Consider the following 18,576-nt stretch of genomic DNA (forward strand, 5'->3'; position numbering starts at 1 on the left):
TCCTTTTTTCATATTTAGTTGCTTATCTTTGCAAAGTCTTAGGATTCCCTCACTTGGCCAAAGATCTCTTACACAAGCTGGAATTCCAAGAGAAAATTCAAAAGTCCTTTTTTTCACTCCTTCACGCAGGATTGTGCTTCTAGAATGTCTGCTACACCTCAGTTCAAGGACCTTCTCTTCCTCATGAAAAATGGATATATATGTAGATCTATTTCTAGGGTTTTCCACTTAGACTTGGATCACTAAAAGGGAATACATCAAGATTTTGGGTCTCATAACCTCAGCAAGACTCTGCATGAGAGATACAGTAGTGACAGAGTCTCTTTGGTCCCAAGATCTGCATACGTTGTCTTTTCAAATCCCAGTGCTAGGATTTGTCAATAGAAAAATGACTTGGTGAAGACAGCAAATATACTTTAATTCAGGTCTCCCCTTATCCTTCCCTGTTCTAAAGCAGTCATTCATCTCAGACTTCTTGGACATTGCTTGGAGTGCGGTTTCAGGAAGAATAATAGTGCAAGGTGTGTAGGACACCCAGAACAGATGCAGGCACATAAATATGAAGGAGATGCTTGCCCTGATCAAGGCACTCAAATCTTCAAAACATCTTTGGTCCCCAGGACCTGTTCAAGTTGTTTTAGACAATACAACAGTCGTGTGGTACATCTTCAAGTGGGAGGAACGTGGTTTGTACCCCTTTTGAAGACTAGCCATGTTAGCTTGGGATATAGCCTCACAACACGAGCTCACTCTACAGGCATCCTTCATTCTATTAGAGCAATATTGAATGGCAGACCAGCTAAACACAGGACAGGGCATACTTTTGCGTCTGCAAACCCAGTCAGGGTTTCTTTCAAGATTTGCTCCATTTGTGAGGAGTTTCTTGAGTAGATCCATGTGTATAATCTCTAAATATTTTACACCAGGACTCCAAGCTAGAAGGCTCGGAAGACAAATGCTTTTTTCTTTTTCTCTGACAGGAATGTTCCTGTATGCTTTCTACCCTTTCCACTGATATTCAGGGTACTTCCGAATATTCAGAAGGAATCCCAAAGATCTTTGTGGTCACTACTTTTCTGACCCAGGCAACAGTGGTTCTTCCTTGTTTTGGAAATGGCCAGAGGCAATTACCACAAGCTTCCTCACAGAATGGGAGTGTTTGGTACACCTTGACCTCAGCCAACTTCAGCTGTCTGCATGGATGATATGGTCTTATTTTCCTTTAAGCACCAGTTTACCAAGGATGTGCAACAGGTATTAATGGAGACCTGCTACTAGAAAGTCTTATATTAGCAAATGGAAAATGTTTTCTAGTTGGTGCCAACAACGGAGCATTCACCCATTCAGGGCTTTATGTTCTCTGGTTTTATAATGCTTGTGAGTCACTTTCCTATGGCCTTTCTTAGTCATTAAGGTTCAGTTTTTTGCCACTTCAGCACGTCTGCCCTTGAGTCCCCCTTTTTAAAGGCTTTCTCATATCAATTTTTTTTTAAATGGGTTTTACTTGAGGGGCTCAAAGAAAACCAGTGGCCCCTTGGGATCTTAATTCTGTGGTTGAGAAATTAATACTTGTTCCATTTAAACAGCTAATCTGGTTGCCTTGAGGTTCTTAACATGGGGGGCAGTTTTACTGATTGCCTTGACCTCTGCAAGAAGAGTAACCCAGTTCCTTGGTGTCATGGTGAGTCAACCCTATCACATTTTCCAGAGAGACTGGGTTTCTTTGAGAAGTAATTTGCCTTTTTATGCCTGAAGTGGTATATAAGTTTACTTTAAGCCAAAGTGTCCATTCCCCCATTTTCTTTGCTGATCTTAAAAATGAGTGAGAGAAGATGTTCTGTACCTCGTATGTCCAATGACAAATTAGGTACTATTCCAACAGAACTTCATCTTTCAGATCTTTGGATCATTTTTTCTTTTCTTGTGAAGTTAAGAAGAAGGGACAACCTGTGTCAATACAGACTATTTGCAAGTAGTTGTCTAAGGCTGTTAACTTTTTTTATACTCACAACAACAAAAATTTTCCAGGCCGAGCTAAGATGCAGTCTACCAGGACTTTAGCTTGATCTGTGGCATTTTGGAAAGAGCTGGGTTGTAGAAGTATTCTAGAAATTGCAGCTTGGTCCTCTGTACAGACCTTTGCAAAGCACTATAGGCTTGAGTCCTTCTCTAGGTCTAGGTTATACTTTGCAAAGACCATTCTCCAGGGGCTCTTGGACTCTTCTCCTTCTACCTCCCAAATGCAGTAAGCTAGGTAATCTATATATGTAGCTAGGGGTACTGCAGCAGTGTGCAATATGATGAGCATAGTACAGTTGTGTTAGTAAACTTACCATAGAAGTTGATGTTCAAATGATCACTGCTGCAGTAGCCGCTCCATCCCTCCTTCCATCCCCCTTAGTTTTTGGTATGTTGTTTGTTAGGGTGTGGTTGCTTATTTTTTTTCCTAGCTGTGTCCTTTCAGGACTCAGCCTCCCTCTCTCTCTGGTGGCAGTAAAGCTCTGAAGGACTTGGAATCCAAATATAGCTTTCATTCAGCTCAGTATGAGCTTGCCTGTCAGTTTGGGTAGGGAGAAGGTACCCTGAAATGTTGGAAGCTGTCCAGCTGCTATATCCTTGGCATGATATAACCCATATAGCTAAGGCTTCCACAACAGTGATCATTCAGACATCAGCTGTTATGTTAAGTTTACTTACACAACTGTACTTTCCTGGCCATCTTTAAAAGAAAACGCAGATGGGATCCTAATAGTTTTTTTTCCAGCTGTTTGTCTATAATCACCACTCAGTTGTTGGTCATGATCTTTCTGATCATTTTGTAATCCACTGTAAAAGTGAGAACCATGCTTCTTTTTTTTTTTTTTTTTGTCCTCCTGTGGGTCCTGATACTGGTTTCTGTTATGTCCTGGGAGTTTCCCAGGGGATTCCTTCAAAATAGGATTCATTGCATCCTTTAAAGCTTTGTTGGGGTCGAGGATGGAATTCAATAATCTATTCCTGTACTCCCTATCTGCACAGTTTTGTTGTAGGCTGATTAGATTTGTGATGAAAACTCTAAGCTCTTTGGAGACGTGTACAATTCTTATCCCATGATTTTATAACATTTAGAGTCTGAGGATGCATGCTTTTACTGTGCTGCAATATATTCATTGGTTTTCTGAACAGATTATTGGAAAGGCATTTGTTTTTAGTGTCTTTAGATGTGGTCATGTCTAAAAAGCTGACTGATTACTTGTTTATGACTTGACTTTCCTTATGTATTTAGGTTGGAAAAACGGGGTCAAACTCTGTAAGTGACTACCTCCCCTGCAAGTAAAAAGGTCTTTCTTCATCAGGAAGAAGAATGGGGACTGGTCACATTGTTAAAAGTAAAAGACTTTTAACTAAGAATAAGGTTCTCAGGTTGCTGAGCTGCTAAACCCTCACTGGTCCTGCAGGAATATTCAAATAAGGTAGTAGACTTTAAGCTTTGTTTTTTCCATTTCCCAAATTTTCCTCCCATCAGCTCCTTGGGATCCTCCTGCTATTTTCTGTAACTGCCTTTGAATTACAGATCTATTGAATATAATGTATTAGAAAAACAACTCCAGACCATCTACCTACTTAACTAAATAAACTACTTGAAACCAACGAGGCATCTTTATTTCTCCCACAGGGAGGGCATCATAGAGGGAGTCTCCTAGACTTTCTAGCTAAAGTGATTTTATCTGATCGAATCCTTTATACCCTATTGAACTCAAAAATGAGGAAGAAAGGATATTCCATAGCTTGGATGTCGGCGTACAACTCAAGAGACTGCCATGACTGAACAAAATCGTTCTGAACTTATGATCAGGTTATTTTTTTGAAGGTAAGAAGAAGGGACAACCTGTGTCATAGTAGGCTTTTTCCAAATGGTTGTCTCTGGTTATTCCTTTTTGTTATTCCCACCACTGCAAAACTAGGATCAGGGTCACGGCACACTTTCTGAGGGCCTTGGCTTAATCTTTGGCTTTTTAGAAAGGATTGGACTCTCAGTATTATAGAAGCAGCAACTTGGTCCTGTGTACATAATTTTACAATTGGTCTAGTTCAGGCTGTGTTAGGACCATTTTCCAGGTCTCCTGTATCTTTTCCTGGACTTCCCAATTTTTCTAAGCTGTGGTAATCTATGCATATAGCTTAGGCTGCTATAGCAATGATCAGTATGAAGAACATAGATCAGTTCTGTTAGTTAACGTACCGTAACAGTAGGTCTTCAAATGAACACTGTTGCAGTAGTCACTTCCTCCCTACCTTGAGTCCCCTCATCTTTAATGTGTTTTTTATAGCAGTGTGTGGACATTTATTTTTTGTTGTTCCTAGCAATGTCCTCTCAGGGCTCAGCATCCCTCTGTCAGTTGGTAAAGCCCTGAAAGGCTTGACACCAAGCTTATTTTTTTTAGTCAGCTCAACTTGAGTTGACTGACTGGGCATGTGGAATGTGCTCTGAAGCTTTAGAAGGTGGCCGACTGTTGCATCCTTTGCAGAATATTACTAATGTAACTTAGGCTACTTGTAGCAGTGATATTCAAACTTCTTCTGTTATGGTAACTTTGCTTCCAGAACTGTACTTTATTGGATATGACTTTAATATAGGGAGGTATCCCAATAGAAAAGCCTGGGGTTATGTCTATAATCTTATACTTCAGTATTGAAATGAGACGATATGAAACATGCAGTTGTGGGAATAAAATTAAGGAGTTTTGAGACAGAAATTGAGTATTGGAAATCCTTGGAGTTAAATGTTCTAATAGCAAGAGGTTGGTTCATGTCAGTAGTTCAAAGGGGACTTGCATGAGAGGAGAGATTTGAGGAAAGGGCATTTGTTGGGAAAGAAGAGGATGTTGTGTTAGGTTTTTTTTTATATCTCTATATATATATATATATATATATATATATATATAAAACTTAATTAGCTTGAGAATTCAAGCCAATTTAGTTGTAGCGGTAAGCAGTGGAGTAGGCATTTTGTAACAGATTTTGCAGTTTTGTTGTAGCATTGTACTAATTTATGACTTGCTGTTGTATTAGTGTTTACATGGATGGAGAGGAGTAGAGTAAACCTGAGATGGGATAGAATGAAAGAGTTTGAGAATGCGCAGTAAGAAAGTTAGAAGCTTTGTAAAGAGATCTAGTTTATTGTAACACCAAGAGGCTTTGTTTTGGAGTTTTTCATTTTGAGTGTTTTAGGTTGAGTTTATTGTAAAATTCAAATTACTGAGTGCTCTGGAGTTAAGAATAAAGAGCATTGGTTGGGTTTAGGAGATATTGGGAGTGTGTAAATCGGGTCTCTATAGAGGTAAAGGATTTGTGAGTAACAGCTTGAAGTGAATTCATAAAGGAAGCAGACCAGATGAGTAGAGTAATTAGCATTTTGTACAGGAGTGATGCTGCTTGAGGCAATGCAAGGCCATTAACACTTCCATGCTACAAAGTCATCTCATTGTTTTTCAGTATCAAATGAGTTACTGTGTGTTCGCACATCTTCATCGCTTGTACAAATTTTGAGATGCACACTTTTATGGTCGATGATTACAGATACTGATAGCTGTACTTTTTTGCCCCATGGTGTTTTGTGTATTAGTGGTATTCTTCAGCACAGTATTTTTTTTTAAATAACTATAATTCCACTTCCCTGTGGTAGTACAGACTCAAGACACCAAAGAAGCCTGAAACACAGTCATTAAATATAAGAGAAAACATCTGCATCATTACCTAGCAAGGTGCAAAACCTGCATTGGTCCATGCAGGCAAGAAGTCAGTAGTGGGAAAAATCTTTTCAGAATAAGATTTATGGAAGGTGGTAAAGTCAAAAAAAGTTTTGTTAGTGACCATTCCGCAGAGATTTTCTGCTGTGCTAAGTACTTCACACAGCTTTACTTCCAGAGAAGTGCATCTGGACATATTTTGATTCTGTAAGTGTTCATACAATGCTTTTTGTCAGTAGTGCCATAGATTTTCATATAAGGACATCATTCATATTTCATACTGCTGTGACTCACTGTAAAAGGTTCCAGGAATAGTTTTGAGTGTGGCACTAGAAGATCTGGTTTTAGATGCATCTATATCTATTTTATAAATATAATTAATATATATATATATATGTACACACACACATATATATGTATATATATATATATATATATATATATATATATACACACACATACACACGTAGATATATCACATAAATGTACTATATGCAGTAGTGTATAGCATTGCAGTATTCATGGTGTCTGACTGTAGTTGCTCTTTACAGGTTCACTGTGGTCTTTAACTGGAGCTGTGTTTTATGCCGTGTACATAGTTATGATTAAAAGGAAAGTGGACAGAGACGATAAGCTTGACATTCCAATGTTTTTTGGTAAGAAGTGATATTGTACTTGTTAAAAAGTTTGAATTACAAAGTGTGTATATTGTTGCATTGAACACTGATTAAAAGTCATTTCATAAATGTTTTCAATAATGTTACATTTATTTTAACATTTTACAGATTAGAAAATGAATTTGAAAGCCACGGTGGTACAGCGGTAGCATTGTTGCCTCACAGCAAGAGGTTCTCTTGTTCGATTCTCGGCTGGAGTGCCTTCTGTGTGGAGTCTGCATGTCCTCCCCGCGGTCGAGTGGCTTCCGAAAGACATGTGTGAATGGACGTGCCTTCGCTGAAGGTTGGGTGTCGGGCTGGCAACTTGGCACCATAAAAATCTACTGCCAATCATTAGCGGACCGGAGTTCTGCTGTGGCGACCCCTAACTGGGAAAAGCCGAAAAGACAAACAACAACAGATTAGAATATGAATTTACTCATTTGGTTACATAGACTCATTCAAGATACTGGACAATATTTTGTACCATCAGTTTGGCAATATATTCCCTGTAGAAATTCATACAAGCACATTGTCTTCATTATTTAGGTCTTTTATGAACAGTATGATGTAACATGATTTAACAATCTGAGCATAGACTGTTAAACAGAAATAATGACTATAGTGAGTCCAGAGTGCTTAGATTACTTGCCTGTTTAAATCGGAGTAGGATGGCACTAACTTTGTCTTCTTTGTGGGGAGTTCTCCTTAAATGTCATGAACACTATAGAATTAAAAACATATTATACTGTGAAAGAGACATTTTTGTTAGTTTCATGGGCAAAGTAGAATGGGTGTTCATGGAGGTGTATATAATCTGTCTTGCACCAGTTGTAAGAAAAAAGAATGCTCTCAAATATTTAAATAACTGAAACACTCAGTACAAACCGCAGTTTAGGTGGATGTTTGGTAGCTCTTACAAGAACTGTTGAGCTGTTACAAACAGCAGTTTAAATTGAAGCTGGCTCAAACTGTTGAGCTGTTAACAGCAGCTGAAACACTCTTGAAATAAACGGCAGTTAGAGTGGTTGTTTGTTGGCTCTTACAAGAACTGTTGTGCTGGCAAGAACAGCTGAAGCACTCTTGATATAAACAGCAGTTTAAGTTGAAGCTTACCAGCTCTTACAAGAACTGTTGAGCTGTTAAAAACAGCTAAAGCACTCTTGATACAAACGGCTATCTAAGTAGAAGCTTTCCATTTCTAATTAGACTGTTAAAAACTCTTTGTTTTACTATTTGTTTTATATAATAAACAGTAAAGTACAGGATAAGCTCTTTTGGTTATACTTAACCTTTTTCAGATCCTGTTAGAAGTAAGAAAAATGTCCTTTTTATATACAAGGTTAAGCTTAACCGAAAGCGCTTATCCTGTATTTTACTGTTTGTTTTACTATTTATTTTACATAATAGAGTTTTTAAGTCTAATTAGAACTGGGAAGCTCCTACTTAGATCACTGTTTATATCAAGAGTGCTACAGCTGTTTTTAACAGCTCAACAGTTCTTGTAAGAGCCAACAAAATTCCACTCTCTAACTGCTGTTTATATCAAGAGTGTTTCAGCTGCTGTTAACAGCTCCAGTTTTAGCAAGCTTCAATTTAAACTGCTGTTTGTAACAGCTCAACAGTTCTTGTAAGAGCTACCAAGCTTCCACCTAAACTGCGGTTTGTACTGAGTGTTTGTTATTTAAATATTTGAGAGCAAGAGGTGGCACGTTCATTCTTTTTTCTTACACATTTTATATTTGTTTGAACAGCCTTTAGTGGTGTGACTTGCTTTTTGTGCTTAGTCTTGTACCAGTTAGTAGTTTCATGTCAGACAGCAGTATTGGCAGATGACCGTAATCTTGTCTGATGTAACTATATAGAAAATGCTAAGAGTGTTGTGTGACTGATATTCTGAGATTATCTTGTTGCAGATACTACTTGAATATTCTTGTTCTGTCAGCCTCTGGGTTATTAGTATGTAAAATGTAAAGGTTAAGAACTACAATGGAATTGCAAGGCTAGGCTTCTTAAGATCCTCACATATTAGTAGCCTACTAAGTACCTGTGAACCTATAAAGGCTTTGCATCTCTCGGGCATTTTCTTTCAAGTTGTATTCTTGCAATTGTCCCTGATGGTGTCATTTGTTTCTTATGTGTGCTGTAGTAGGTTGAGTGAATTGTGTGTTTGCCTTTCAGTTCTCTTCTGCTACTGGAATCGAAAAGCAGTTTGTTAGGGATATTACTTTGAATTGTGTTTTCTTGTTACTCGTATGAAAAGCTAAGATAGTTATTTCTATAATTTTTGTTGTTTTTCATCCCTTGCCGATTCCTCCTGGAGTTTTTTGTTTTCATTTTTTTTTCAAATTCTCTCCTTATTGTACTTCCAGTATGTAATCCTGAAGTTACCAGATATAAATGCTGGAGTCCCACTTCTTCGGCTCAAACTAAACTTCTTCTTTCGGCTGTTCCCCTTAGGGGTCGCCACAGCGGAATAACTGTTTCCATTTCTTCCTGTCCTCAGCATCTTGCTCCGTCACACCAACCACCTGCATGCCCTCTCTCACCACATCCATAAACCTTATCTTAGGCCTTCCTCTTTTCCTGTTACCTGGCAGCTTCATCCTTAGCATCTTTTTCCCAATATACTCTGCATCCTTCCTCAGCACATGTCCAAACCAACGTAATCTTGCCTCTCTGGCTTTGTCTCCAAACCTTCCAACCTGGGCTGACCCTCTAATATACTTATTCCTAATCCTGTCCATCCTTGTCACACCCAGTGCAAATCTTAACATCTTCAACTCTGCCACGTCAAGTTCTGATTCCTGCCTTTTTGTCAATGCCACTGTCTCCAACCCACATAATATAGCTGGTCTCACTACCCTCTTGTAGACCTTCCCTTTCACTCTTACTGGTACTAGTCTGTCACAAATCACTCCTGACACTCTTCTCCACCCACTCCATCCTGCCTGTACTCTCTTCTTCACCTCTCTTCCACACACACCATTACTCTGAACTGTTGATCCCAAGTATTTAAACTCGTCCACCTTCACCACCTCTACTCCCTGCATCCTCACCATTCCTCTATCCTCCCTCTCATTCACACACACATATTTGGTCTTAGTCCTGCCGACCTTCATTCATCTTCTCTCTAAAGCATATCTCCACCTCTCCAGGGTCTCCTCCACCTGTTCCCTGCTCTCACTACAGATCACAATGTCATCTACAAACATCATAGTCCACAGGGACTCCTGTCTGATCTCATCTGTCAACCTTGTCCATCACCATTGCAAATAAGAAAGGGCTCAGAGCTGATCCTTGATGTAATCCTACCTCCACATTAAACACATCCGTCACTCCCACCGCAGACCTCACCGCTGTCACACTACTCTTGTACATATCCGGTACCACTCTTACATACTTCTCTGACACTCCCGACTTCCTCATGTAATACCACAACTCCTCTCTAGGCACCCTGTTATATGCTTTCTCTAAGTCCACAAAGACACACTGCAACTCCTTCTGACCTTCTCTGTACTTCTCCATCAACACTGTAAGAGCAAACATTGCATCTGTAGTGCTCTTTCCTGGCATGAAACCATACTGCTGATCACTAATCATCACCTCCCTTCTTAACCTAGCTTCCACTACTCTTTCCCATAACTTCATGCTGTGACTGATCAGTTTAATCCCTCTGTAGTTACTACAGCTCTGCACATCACCCTTATTCTTAAAAATCGGTAACAAAACACTTTCTCCATTCCTCAGGCATCCTCTCAATTTCCAAGATTTCATTAAACAATCTAGTTAAAAACTCCACTGCCATTTCACCTAAACACTTCCATTCATCCACAGGTATGTCATCTGGACCAACAGCCTTTCCATTCTTCATCCTCTTCATAGCTATCCTTACTTCCTCCTTGCTATTCCACTGCACTTCATGATTTACTATCCGCACATCATGCAACCTTCTCTCCCTCTCATTCTCTTCATTCATCAGCGCCTCAAAGTACTCTTTCCATCTGCTCAACACACTCTCCTCGCTTGTGAGTACATTTCCCTCATTATCCTTTATCACCCTTACATGCTGCACATCTTTACTAGCTCGGTCCCTCTGTCTAGCCAATCGGTGCAGGTCCTTTTCTCCCTCCTTAGTGTCCAACCTTTTATACAACTCTTCATACGTCTTATCCTTAGCCGCCACCTCTCTCTTTGCTATGCACCTCATCTCCTTATAATCTTGTCTACTTTCTTCATCTCTCTGACAATCCCACTTCTTTGCCATCCTCTTTCTCTGTATACTCTCCTGTACTACTTCATTCCACCACCAGGTCTCCTTGTCCTCCTTCCTCTTTCCAGATGTCACACCAAGCACCTTTCTAGCCATCTCTCTTACTAGCTCTTCTGTAGTTACCCAGCTATTCGGTAACGCTTCACTGCCACCCAGTGCCTGTCTTAACTCTTTCCTGAACTCCACCTCACAATTACCCTTTTTCAATTTCCACCATTTGATCCTTGGTGCTGCCCTCACACTCCTCCTCCTCTTCTTGATCACCAATGTCATCCTACAAACCACCATCCTGTGCTGCCTAACTACACTTTTCCCCTGCCACCACTTTACCGTCTCCAGTCTCCTTCAGACTGGCCCTATAAGATATAATCCACATGTGTGCATCTTCCTCCACTCTTCTATGTCACCCTATGCTCCTCCCTCTTGTTAAAATAAATATTCACCACACAAACTAAACCATGTCTTGAAAACCCACACATCCTACCCAGTACTAAGTTGAGACGTGTGCAGCATATTTCATTAATGGCTAGAACAGATAGAATTCAACAAAGAAAGACATCCTTGGGTATTCATTCTTTCCAGATAACAGCTTTGCTGTTAGAACAGTGACTCACAGCTTCACTGTCTTCCAAGCTTTGGCCGCTTTCTACAAGACAAAATGTAAGAAAAAAGTGTCTGCACCACAAGGAATGGTGGGTGTAGGCCAAAATGGAGATGTTATTAGCAACATGCTGGTGTGAGCACAAAGCACAAGCAAATTGAAAAATTTTCTGTCTGGGCCTATCAGAGACATGTAGATCCCTTTCCAGCACTGATTTCACATTACATCGGTTAGGCTGGTATCTGACCTCCAGGCATTTTATTCCCGGTCACCTTACCCAATTTTTCATAATTAAGAGTATCCGTCTGGACCAACTCTTCGTTCTTACCTGTAATGGTGTCAGAAGCAAATCTTGACCAGTCAACTAACCTACCATTCTTCTTTCCAAATTTTTCTAACAAGGGAGAATGCGATTTAATTGGATGTTCATGGACAGCTCAGATTTTGCATTCGGAGAACTAAAGACCAGAGTAAATCAGAACTGTTTGTCTCTTTTTCCCCAAGACTTAGTTGGGCAAAGCATTAACAAAAGTGACCGTAGCCAAATGGCTCACTGATTACATTATCTCCATTGCCCCCATGCAAAATACAAGAAGTAACGTACCATTGACTGCAGATTTCAATGGTACGTTAATGTGCATAGCAGGAAGCGAGTGCCGTCACCTCCTGCTATGTCGAATACATCGAACCGTGATGGACTAGGTGTTCAGTTTCGCTTTGGGTTTACATTTGAAATTTCGTATTCAGCATTTTGAGTTGGCCTTTGTTATTGGTCAACCGAAGCAGATTCGAACTTTCAATAGTAAACCGAGCTTTCATATGAAGCTAAGCAGTTCTGTCTGTGTCACTTGATAAGATATTTAGAGAAATATGAAAATGGTTACAATACAAAGAAATAGTTTACAAATAATATTCAATTATCTCTTTAGCTACACTAGATAATAGGTAAAATATCAATACATTTGTTTGTCTTCATGTAAGCTTTAAGATGAAATCTTCTAATACCTTGCATGTAGCAAAGTTTTGGAATTATTAATGCAAATTTGAACAAGCAGTGCTTGATGTCTTGAGGTATCTGTAGTATGTAACTGCAGAAATGCCTAGAGGTGTCACTAGGCTGTAATAAGTTAATATTTGTCATATGCAGCTACAGGCCTATACCATGAATGTAGTGTTGGCAACATTAAGACTGTGGCCTAGACTTCAGTCTTTCTTTTAGGTAAATATTTACATTACCCCATATGTTACTGTTTCATGTATTACTTAACATTTTCCATCCTGTTATGTTTCATAGTCCTTGTTGGTAACCCAGTTTCAGTCCCCACCAGATAGGATAGATGAGGACCTTATTCTGTACACAAGTTGTGTTAATTGGTTATGCTTTAGGTATTTGTATAAAGGATGCTAAAATATATTGCTGTTAATTTTAAACTATTAGTGTTTTGTCCATTTTACCGCGGTGGTGTTGCTGCGGTAGCGTTGTCACCTTACAGTAAGACGCTGTCCGGTTCGATTCTCAGCTAGAGCGTCTTCTGCGTGGTGACATGCGTGAATGGGTGTACCTTTGTTGAAGGTTGTGCGTCAGGCCTGGGCAAGCCGGTATGTAAAAATCAACTGCCAATCATTAGAGGACCGGAGTTCTGCTGTGGCGACCCCTAACCGGGAAAAGCCAAAAGACAATTATTAGTGTTTTGTCCATTTTCAAAAGTACATAAACTTAGCAGTTCTATTTTAAACAGCTTTTCAACCTAGCAAGCTAAGTAATATGCCATTATTTGCAAAAGGCAAGCTGTTTCCCTAGATGCGTGACTAAGGATTGAAAAATGTAGATTTCTTCATCTTGGAAGTCTCAGTTTTTCTTAACTTTTTGGTTGAAATTTAAATCAGTACTAGGTGAAATAAAAATGTCAACTTTAGTGTGGAGTAGGGTGGCTATGTATGTTTTGTCAAAATCTGCTAAGAAGTAGATTTGTAAGTTTTGCTTGCAACTTATGTAAGACATATAGAGGGGAGAGAGAGAGAAGAGATGTTTCTCAAAATTCCCATCCTCTAGAACAGGCTTGCCATCCACTTGAAGCAGGTTTCTTCCCTATCCCTATTTAAGTGCAACTTGGACCAATGCGTGGGTAATATTCACCCTGGTCTGACTCCTATGGCTCTGCTGGACTGAGGCAGTCATTAAATCACCCCCTATAAATCAAGTTTGTGGGTCACATTGGGTTGCATGGCAAGGGTCCTAGTGGTCCTTAGCCTAGTATGCACCTATGAATCTATGAACTGTAAAGGTTAATCCATTAATAAACAGTATAATACAGCTGATAATCCCAAACACAAAGATTCTGGATGTAAATACATTTTGTTATGAAGTATCAATACTGGAATCGTGCAACAAATTGAAAGATTCAGCTGTATACTTAGATGCAATTTATTTTACATCATAAGAAAAGACTACTTCATACAAAGTTCAAAGCTTTTTCAGCTTTTGATTACACATAAACACACACACTTTCAAAGCTGTAAGGAGTAACAAGATAAAAAGTTGTGCGTATGGGAGCACTTTGCTTTTGACCGGTTAATGTGTTCCTTTTCAGCAGACTTATCTTTTATAGAATACCTAACTTTTTTTCAAGGCTAAATGATTGCAAGAAACATTTGCCATCTGTTTGCTAAGCTCTAATGAACTCTAAGGTGTTCTTGTTAGCTAAAAAGTGAAATTCATATATAAAACTGCTGCAGTACTGTAAGCTGTGTATAAAAATGTAAGCATTAATAGACAAAGAAATAACATATCCATTTCTGTTACTCCTTCTGATGTGGAAAAGCATCACACTCCCACATTATTCTGAACCTTGTCTTTGTCAAACATATAAGCCCTGGGCCACTTTTGTTTAGGAATTAGAATCATTGCATGTACGGTTTTCCTAACAAAGCAGTTCACTAGTAAGTTTTTAACGACAGAGTATAGAGCAATGAAAGCACAATTATGATAAAATAATTGTACTTTGCATTATGCTGGTAACAGCATTTCCAAATGCATTACCAAACCATCCAAACAAGGTCCAACCAGAGTCAGTTTTATTCATGTTATTAATAGCCAACTGTTCCATAAAGTCAGCCACCTTTTCTTGTTTTTATTATGGAAAGTCTGAAACAAATATACAGCACTGATGTTCATCATGTTTCTCTGTTGCAGTACTTTCAGAATGGGTTATCCGGCTCCCGGTAGCCCACAGTCGGCAAGAATACCAAAGTCCTTGGTATATGATGTCGGCTGCCTTCGGTTTTAAGCCTGACGTCGGGTACAAAGGAAGGCAGCCGATGCCATTTCCTCAGTCTTTCTTGCCGCGGAGCCTGAAACAGAAGCATTTTGCACGAGTGCCGGTCAGCCGAGTACCTTCTTTTTGTATTCCAAATGCTTAGTTGAAGACATCCTCTGATAAGTACCCCATTGGGGACCCTCTTTTCTTGCTTTAACGAATGTCAGAGAAAGTTAATAATGGTCTTGCCTGTGGAAAACAGATTCCGCACCATGATTTTCACTCTTCCTGTATCACTTGTTTGGGCCTTGAGCACGACATACCTAATTGTGTTCTCTATGCTTCTTTCAACCTGTGTACCATACGCTGTAGAGCTAGGATCTTGTTCAAACATTTCGGAGTTTGGCCTAAGTTCGTCAGTATGGTGTCTTCTGATCTCCCGAATTCAGATGTTCCTAAGAAGCACAAGGATGAGGACCGCGACAGGCTTAGGGTCGTTAGCCGCTGACGTCCCTGTTAAGTTAGTTGTTGGCCCAGCAGTAGTCAGTGAGGTGCTTTCATTACCTCTGCAGTCCGTGGATGTTCAGCAGCAGGCATCTGCTGAGACTTTTTCTGAGTCCTCCATTCCTTAGGCTTCCACTTCGTCTTCTGACCCTCTGCCAGTCGCCACCTGTGATGGATCCGGAGCCGCTAAGCAGGCGCCGGCTTCTGAGGCCTCTTTTCTTTGCCTGGAGACCAGATCCAGACTGACTACCTTTCCTGAGTCCCTCCGGCTTTCTAGCAGGCCTTCCAGCCAAAAATCTACTCCAAAGCAGGTGCCGGCCTCCCCTCAAATGCCTCAGTCCCAGATGATTAAAATGGCTAGTAATCTCTTGACACTTATCAGGGTCTCTCAGCCACTTTCTTCTAAGAGGGTTAGGGAATTGTCCCCAGAAGTTTTGTCTGCTTCAGAGTCTGAAGTTTCCAGCTACTCTGCTGATGAAGAGGGGAACTCTCAACTTTTTTCTGGTTTTGAGGATTCTGATGCAGAAGACTCCATCCCTTCTGCCTCCCCTCCAGAAGATTTTTCTGTTGGAGATGCTCTGAATACTCTTGGGGAGCATTTCAAATGGGAAAGTCAGGACTACCCTCAGTCTAAGAAATGGATTAGGGAATTCTTGGATTTGTCACAGCATAAGCCTTTGGCTATCCCTCCAGTTTTGGAAGTTGTTGTTGATGTTTTCATGGAGAATTCTTTGACTCCTAATTCTGTTCTTCCTGCTCCCAGAAAGCCTGACCGGTATTATAGAGTTCCTTGTTCTCATCAGTTCCTTTTGAAGAATCCTACTGCTGATCCAGAGAGTATTTCTCAGGGCCCTAAAGGTGTTAAAGCCATGGTTGCTAAAAATGCTGTTCCTTCTGACAGGGAATCTAGGGCCTTGGATAGATGGGGTAAAAAGGTTTATACTTCCACTCTGGTGATTAGGTCTGTTAATTGTCTTTTTCATATGCTTAAGTATCAGCAGCATACTTTGGAGGCCATTAAGGCTAAAATTGCTGGTGTTCCTTCCCTGATGGAGAGTAAGGACATGCAAGATTTATTGAATTCTGCCACTCTTGCCACTAACAATTCTCTACATTGTAGTTTTGACACTTTGGAGGCATCTTGCAGGGCAGCAGCCACTGGTTCTGTTATTAGAAGACATACATGGCTCGGGGAACGGCCCCTTTCTGAACCTGTCAAATCTAAATTACTGGATGTGCCTTTGCACAAGGACAATCTTTTTGGTAGCAAAGCAGAAGTGGTGTTGAAAAAGTTGGAGGATAAGGCCAAATCTGTGCAAACTGTTAAGGACTTTCTGCAAGTTCAGTCTCCTCGTTTTAGTAGACGTTACCCTTCTAAGAATTGGACTTTTCCTGACCCTAGTAAACAGGGTCGCACTAGGCCTAGGGGTTACGAGTCTTCTAGGTGACAGACTTCCATCCCTCAAAAGGCTAAGCACTGGCAGGCTTCCTCTTCATAATCGAGGAGTTCGAAGCAAACTTCCCAAAGCAAGCATTCCCAATGACTCCGGCCTTCCCTTGCCTGCCTCTGCAGGCCCAGGGTTTCCATTGGGGGGGAAGGTTAGCCATTTTTGCAGATGTCTGGTCCACCATCACAGATGACAAATGGGTGCTCAGTATAGTATCCCAAGGCTAGAAGTTCTCCTTTCACACCTTCCCTGTCCACCAAGGATACCCAGATATCCCCCCACATCAAAGGGCAGAAGCAGAAAAATAAGTTTCTTCTTTGCTAAGCCTGGGAGCAAAAGAGCCAGTTCCTGCACTACAGATAGGCCAGGGTTTCTACTCAAGACTTTTCCTGGTTCCCAAAAAAGGGGGCACCTGGCTCCCTATTCTGGATTTGTCCATTCTAAACACTTTTCTGGAGATTCCCAAATTCAAAATGCTCATTCTTCAGCAGTTGCTGCCATTGCTGGCCAAGGATTCCTAGCTGGTGACTTTGGATCTCAAAGAGGCTTATCTGCACATACCAATAAGGGAAAGCTGCAGGCACTTTCTTTGCTTCAGGGTGGGGGAACAGGCACTTCCAATTCTCTGCACTGCCCTTTAGCCAAAGTACTACTGCTCCCACAGTTTTTACAAAATGCGTGGCTCCAGTCAGCGTTTTGCAGGCAAAGAAATATTCAAATTTACCCTTACTTGGACAATTGACTTATTCAGACAAACTCTCCAGAGCAACTTGTAAAGGATTTGGACTTTGTGAAGAACCTTCTCACCTCTTTGGGCTTATACTATCAATGAAAATAAGTCAAAATTGGTACCCACCAGGGAGATTGTATTCCTGGGAGCGAGTCTGAACACAGCCGCCCAGATTGTATTCCTCCCCTCAAGAGAAACAAATGGATCTTTCGAATTACTTCATGAATTTGACAAGCATGACCCAGCTCTCTGCAAGGCAATTCCTGCAAGCCCTGGGATTCATGGCTTCATGTAATCTGATGATTCCGTATGCCAGACTGCATATGAGGAAAATACAAACCTTTGGTTGCAACACACTCCAGATTTAGACTTGATACTTCCTCTGATTCCCTGCCTGCAGACGGAGTTTATCTGGTGGGCGACGGCCTGTGGTCAGAACAAAGGTCTGCCTTTTTGTCCACCTTCTGCCAGCCAGACTCTCACCACAGATGCCTCGGACTACACTTGGGGAGCACATCTAGAGGGCAGATGCATTCAGGGGACTTGGAACTGTCAACAGGTTCATTTGTACATAAATCTGAAGGAATTGATGGCAGTCCAGCAGGCCTAGATGGCTTTGAAGCATCTTCTCTTCTAGTACTCTTCTAGTCAGGTCAGACAACACCACAATCATGTGGTACATTGACAAGCAGGGAGGGACTCACTCTTACCCCCCTGTGCAGACAAAGCATGATACTATGGTCCATAGCAGCTTCCATGGGCATTCATCTGAAAGCTCAGTTTCTTCCAGGAAGGCTCAACACCTTGGCAGACTGGTTGAGAAGGCAGGTCCTGGATCCTCATGAGTGGCAACTAAATAAGACAATCTTCTATCGCATCATTCAGCGTTGGGGCACTCCCCAGGTGGATCTCTTCTCATCTCCGACCAACCACCTTCTTCCAACCTTTTGCACCAGGGATCATCACGACAAAGCTTGGAAAGTGGATGCTCTGTCCTTCCCCTGGACACAGCACTCACTCTATGTATTCCCTCCTCTGCCTCTTCTTCCCAGAGTGCTGTTAAAGATAAGGGACTAAAAACCAAGGGCCATCGTCATAGCTCCAGACTGGCCCAGGCAACATTGGTATCCACTACTTTGCAGTCTCTCCCAGCCTCAGCAGGAAGATGCATTCAGGGCATATGGACCCCAAAACAAATGCATCTACATATCAACCAGAAAGAGATGCTAGCTGTTCCAAATGCCCTAACAGCTTTCAAGGACTTACTTCATCCAGGACAACTACTGGCCGGACAACACGACTGACATGTGGTATATAAACAAGCAAGGGGGCACACACTCATACCCCCTTTGCAGATTAGCCATGGCACTGTGGGACA

The 18,576-nt window shown here is 40.9% G+C and overlaps 1 protein-coding gene across 1 annotated transcript in view; it reads left to right on the forward strand.

The window, feature by feature from the left end:
* Positions 1 to 18,576, forward strand: part of SLC35F5 (solute carrier family 35 member F5) — a 1,937,586-nt gene that overhangs the window by 1,111,742 nt on the left and 807,268 nt on the right. Inside the window, exon 13 of the mRNA XM_044074930.1 lies at positions 6,281 to 6,385. Within this exon, the coding sequence (XP_043930865.1) occupies positions 6,281 to 6,385 (105 nt within the window). The remainder of the gene's footprint in view (positions 1 to 6,280; positions 6,386 to 18,576) is intronic.

The sequence above is a fragment of the Protopterus annectens genome, chromosome 6.part0 (genome assembly GCF_019279795.1).
Source record: "Protopterus annectens isolate FY-2018-M chromosome 6.part0, PAN1.0, whole genome shotgun sequence".
Lineage (NCBI taxonomy): Eukaryota > Metazoa > Chordata > Ceratodontiformes > Protopteridae > Protopterus > Protopterus annectens.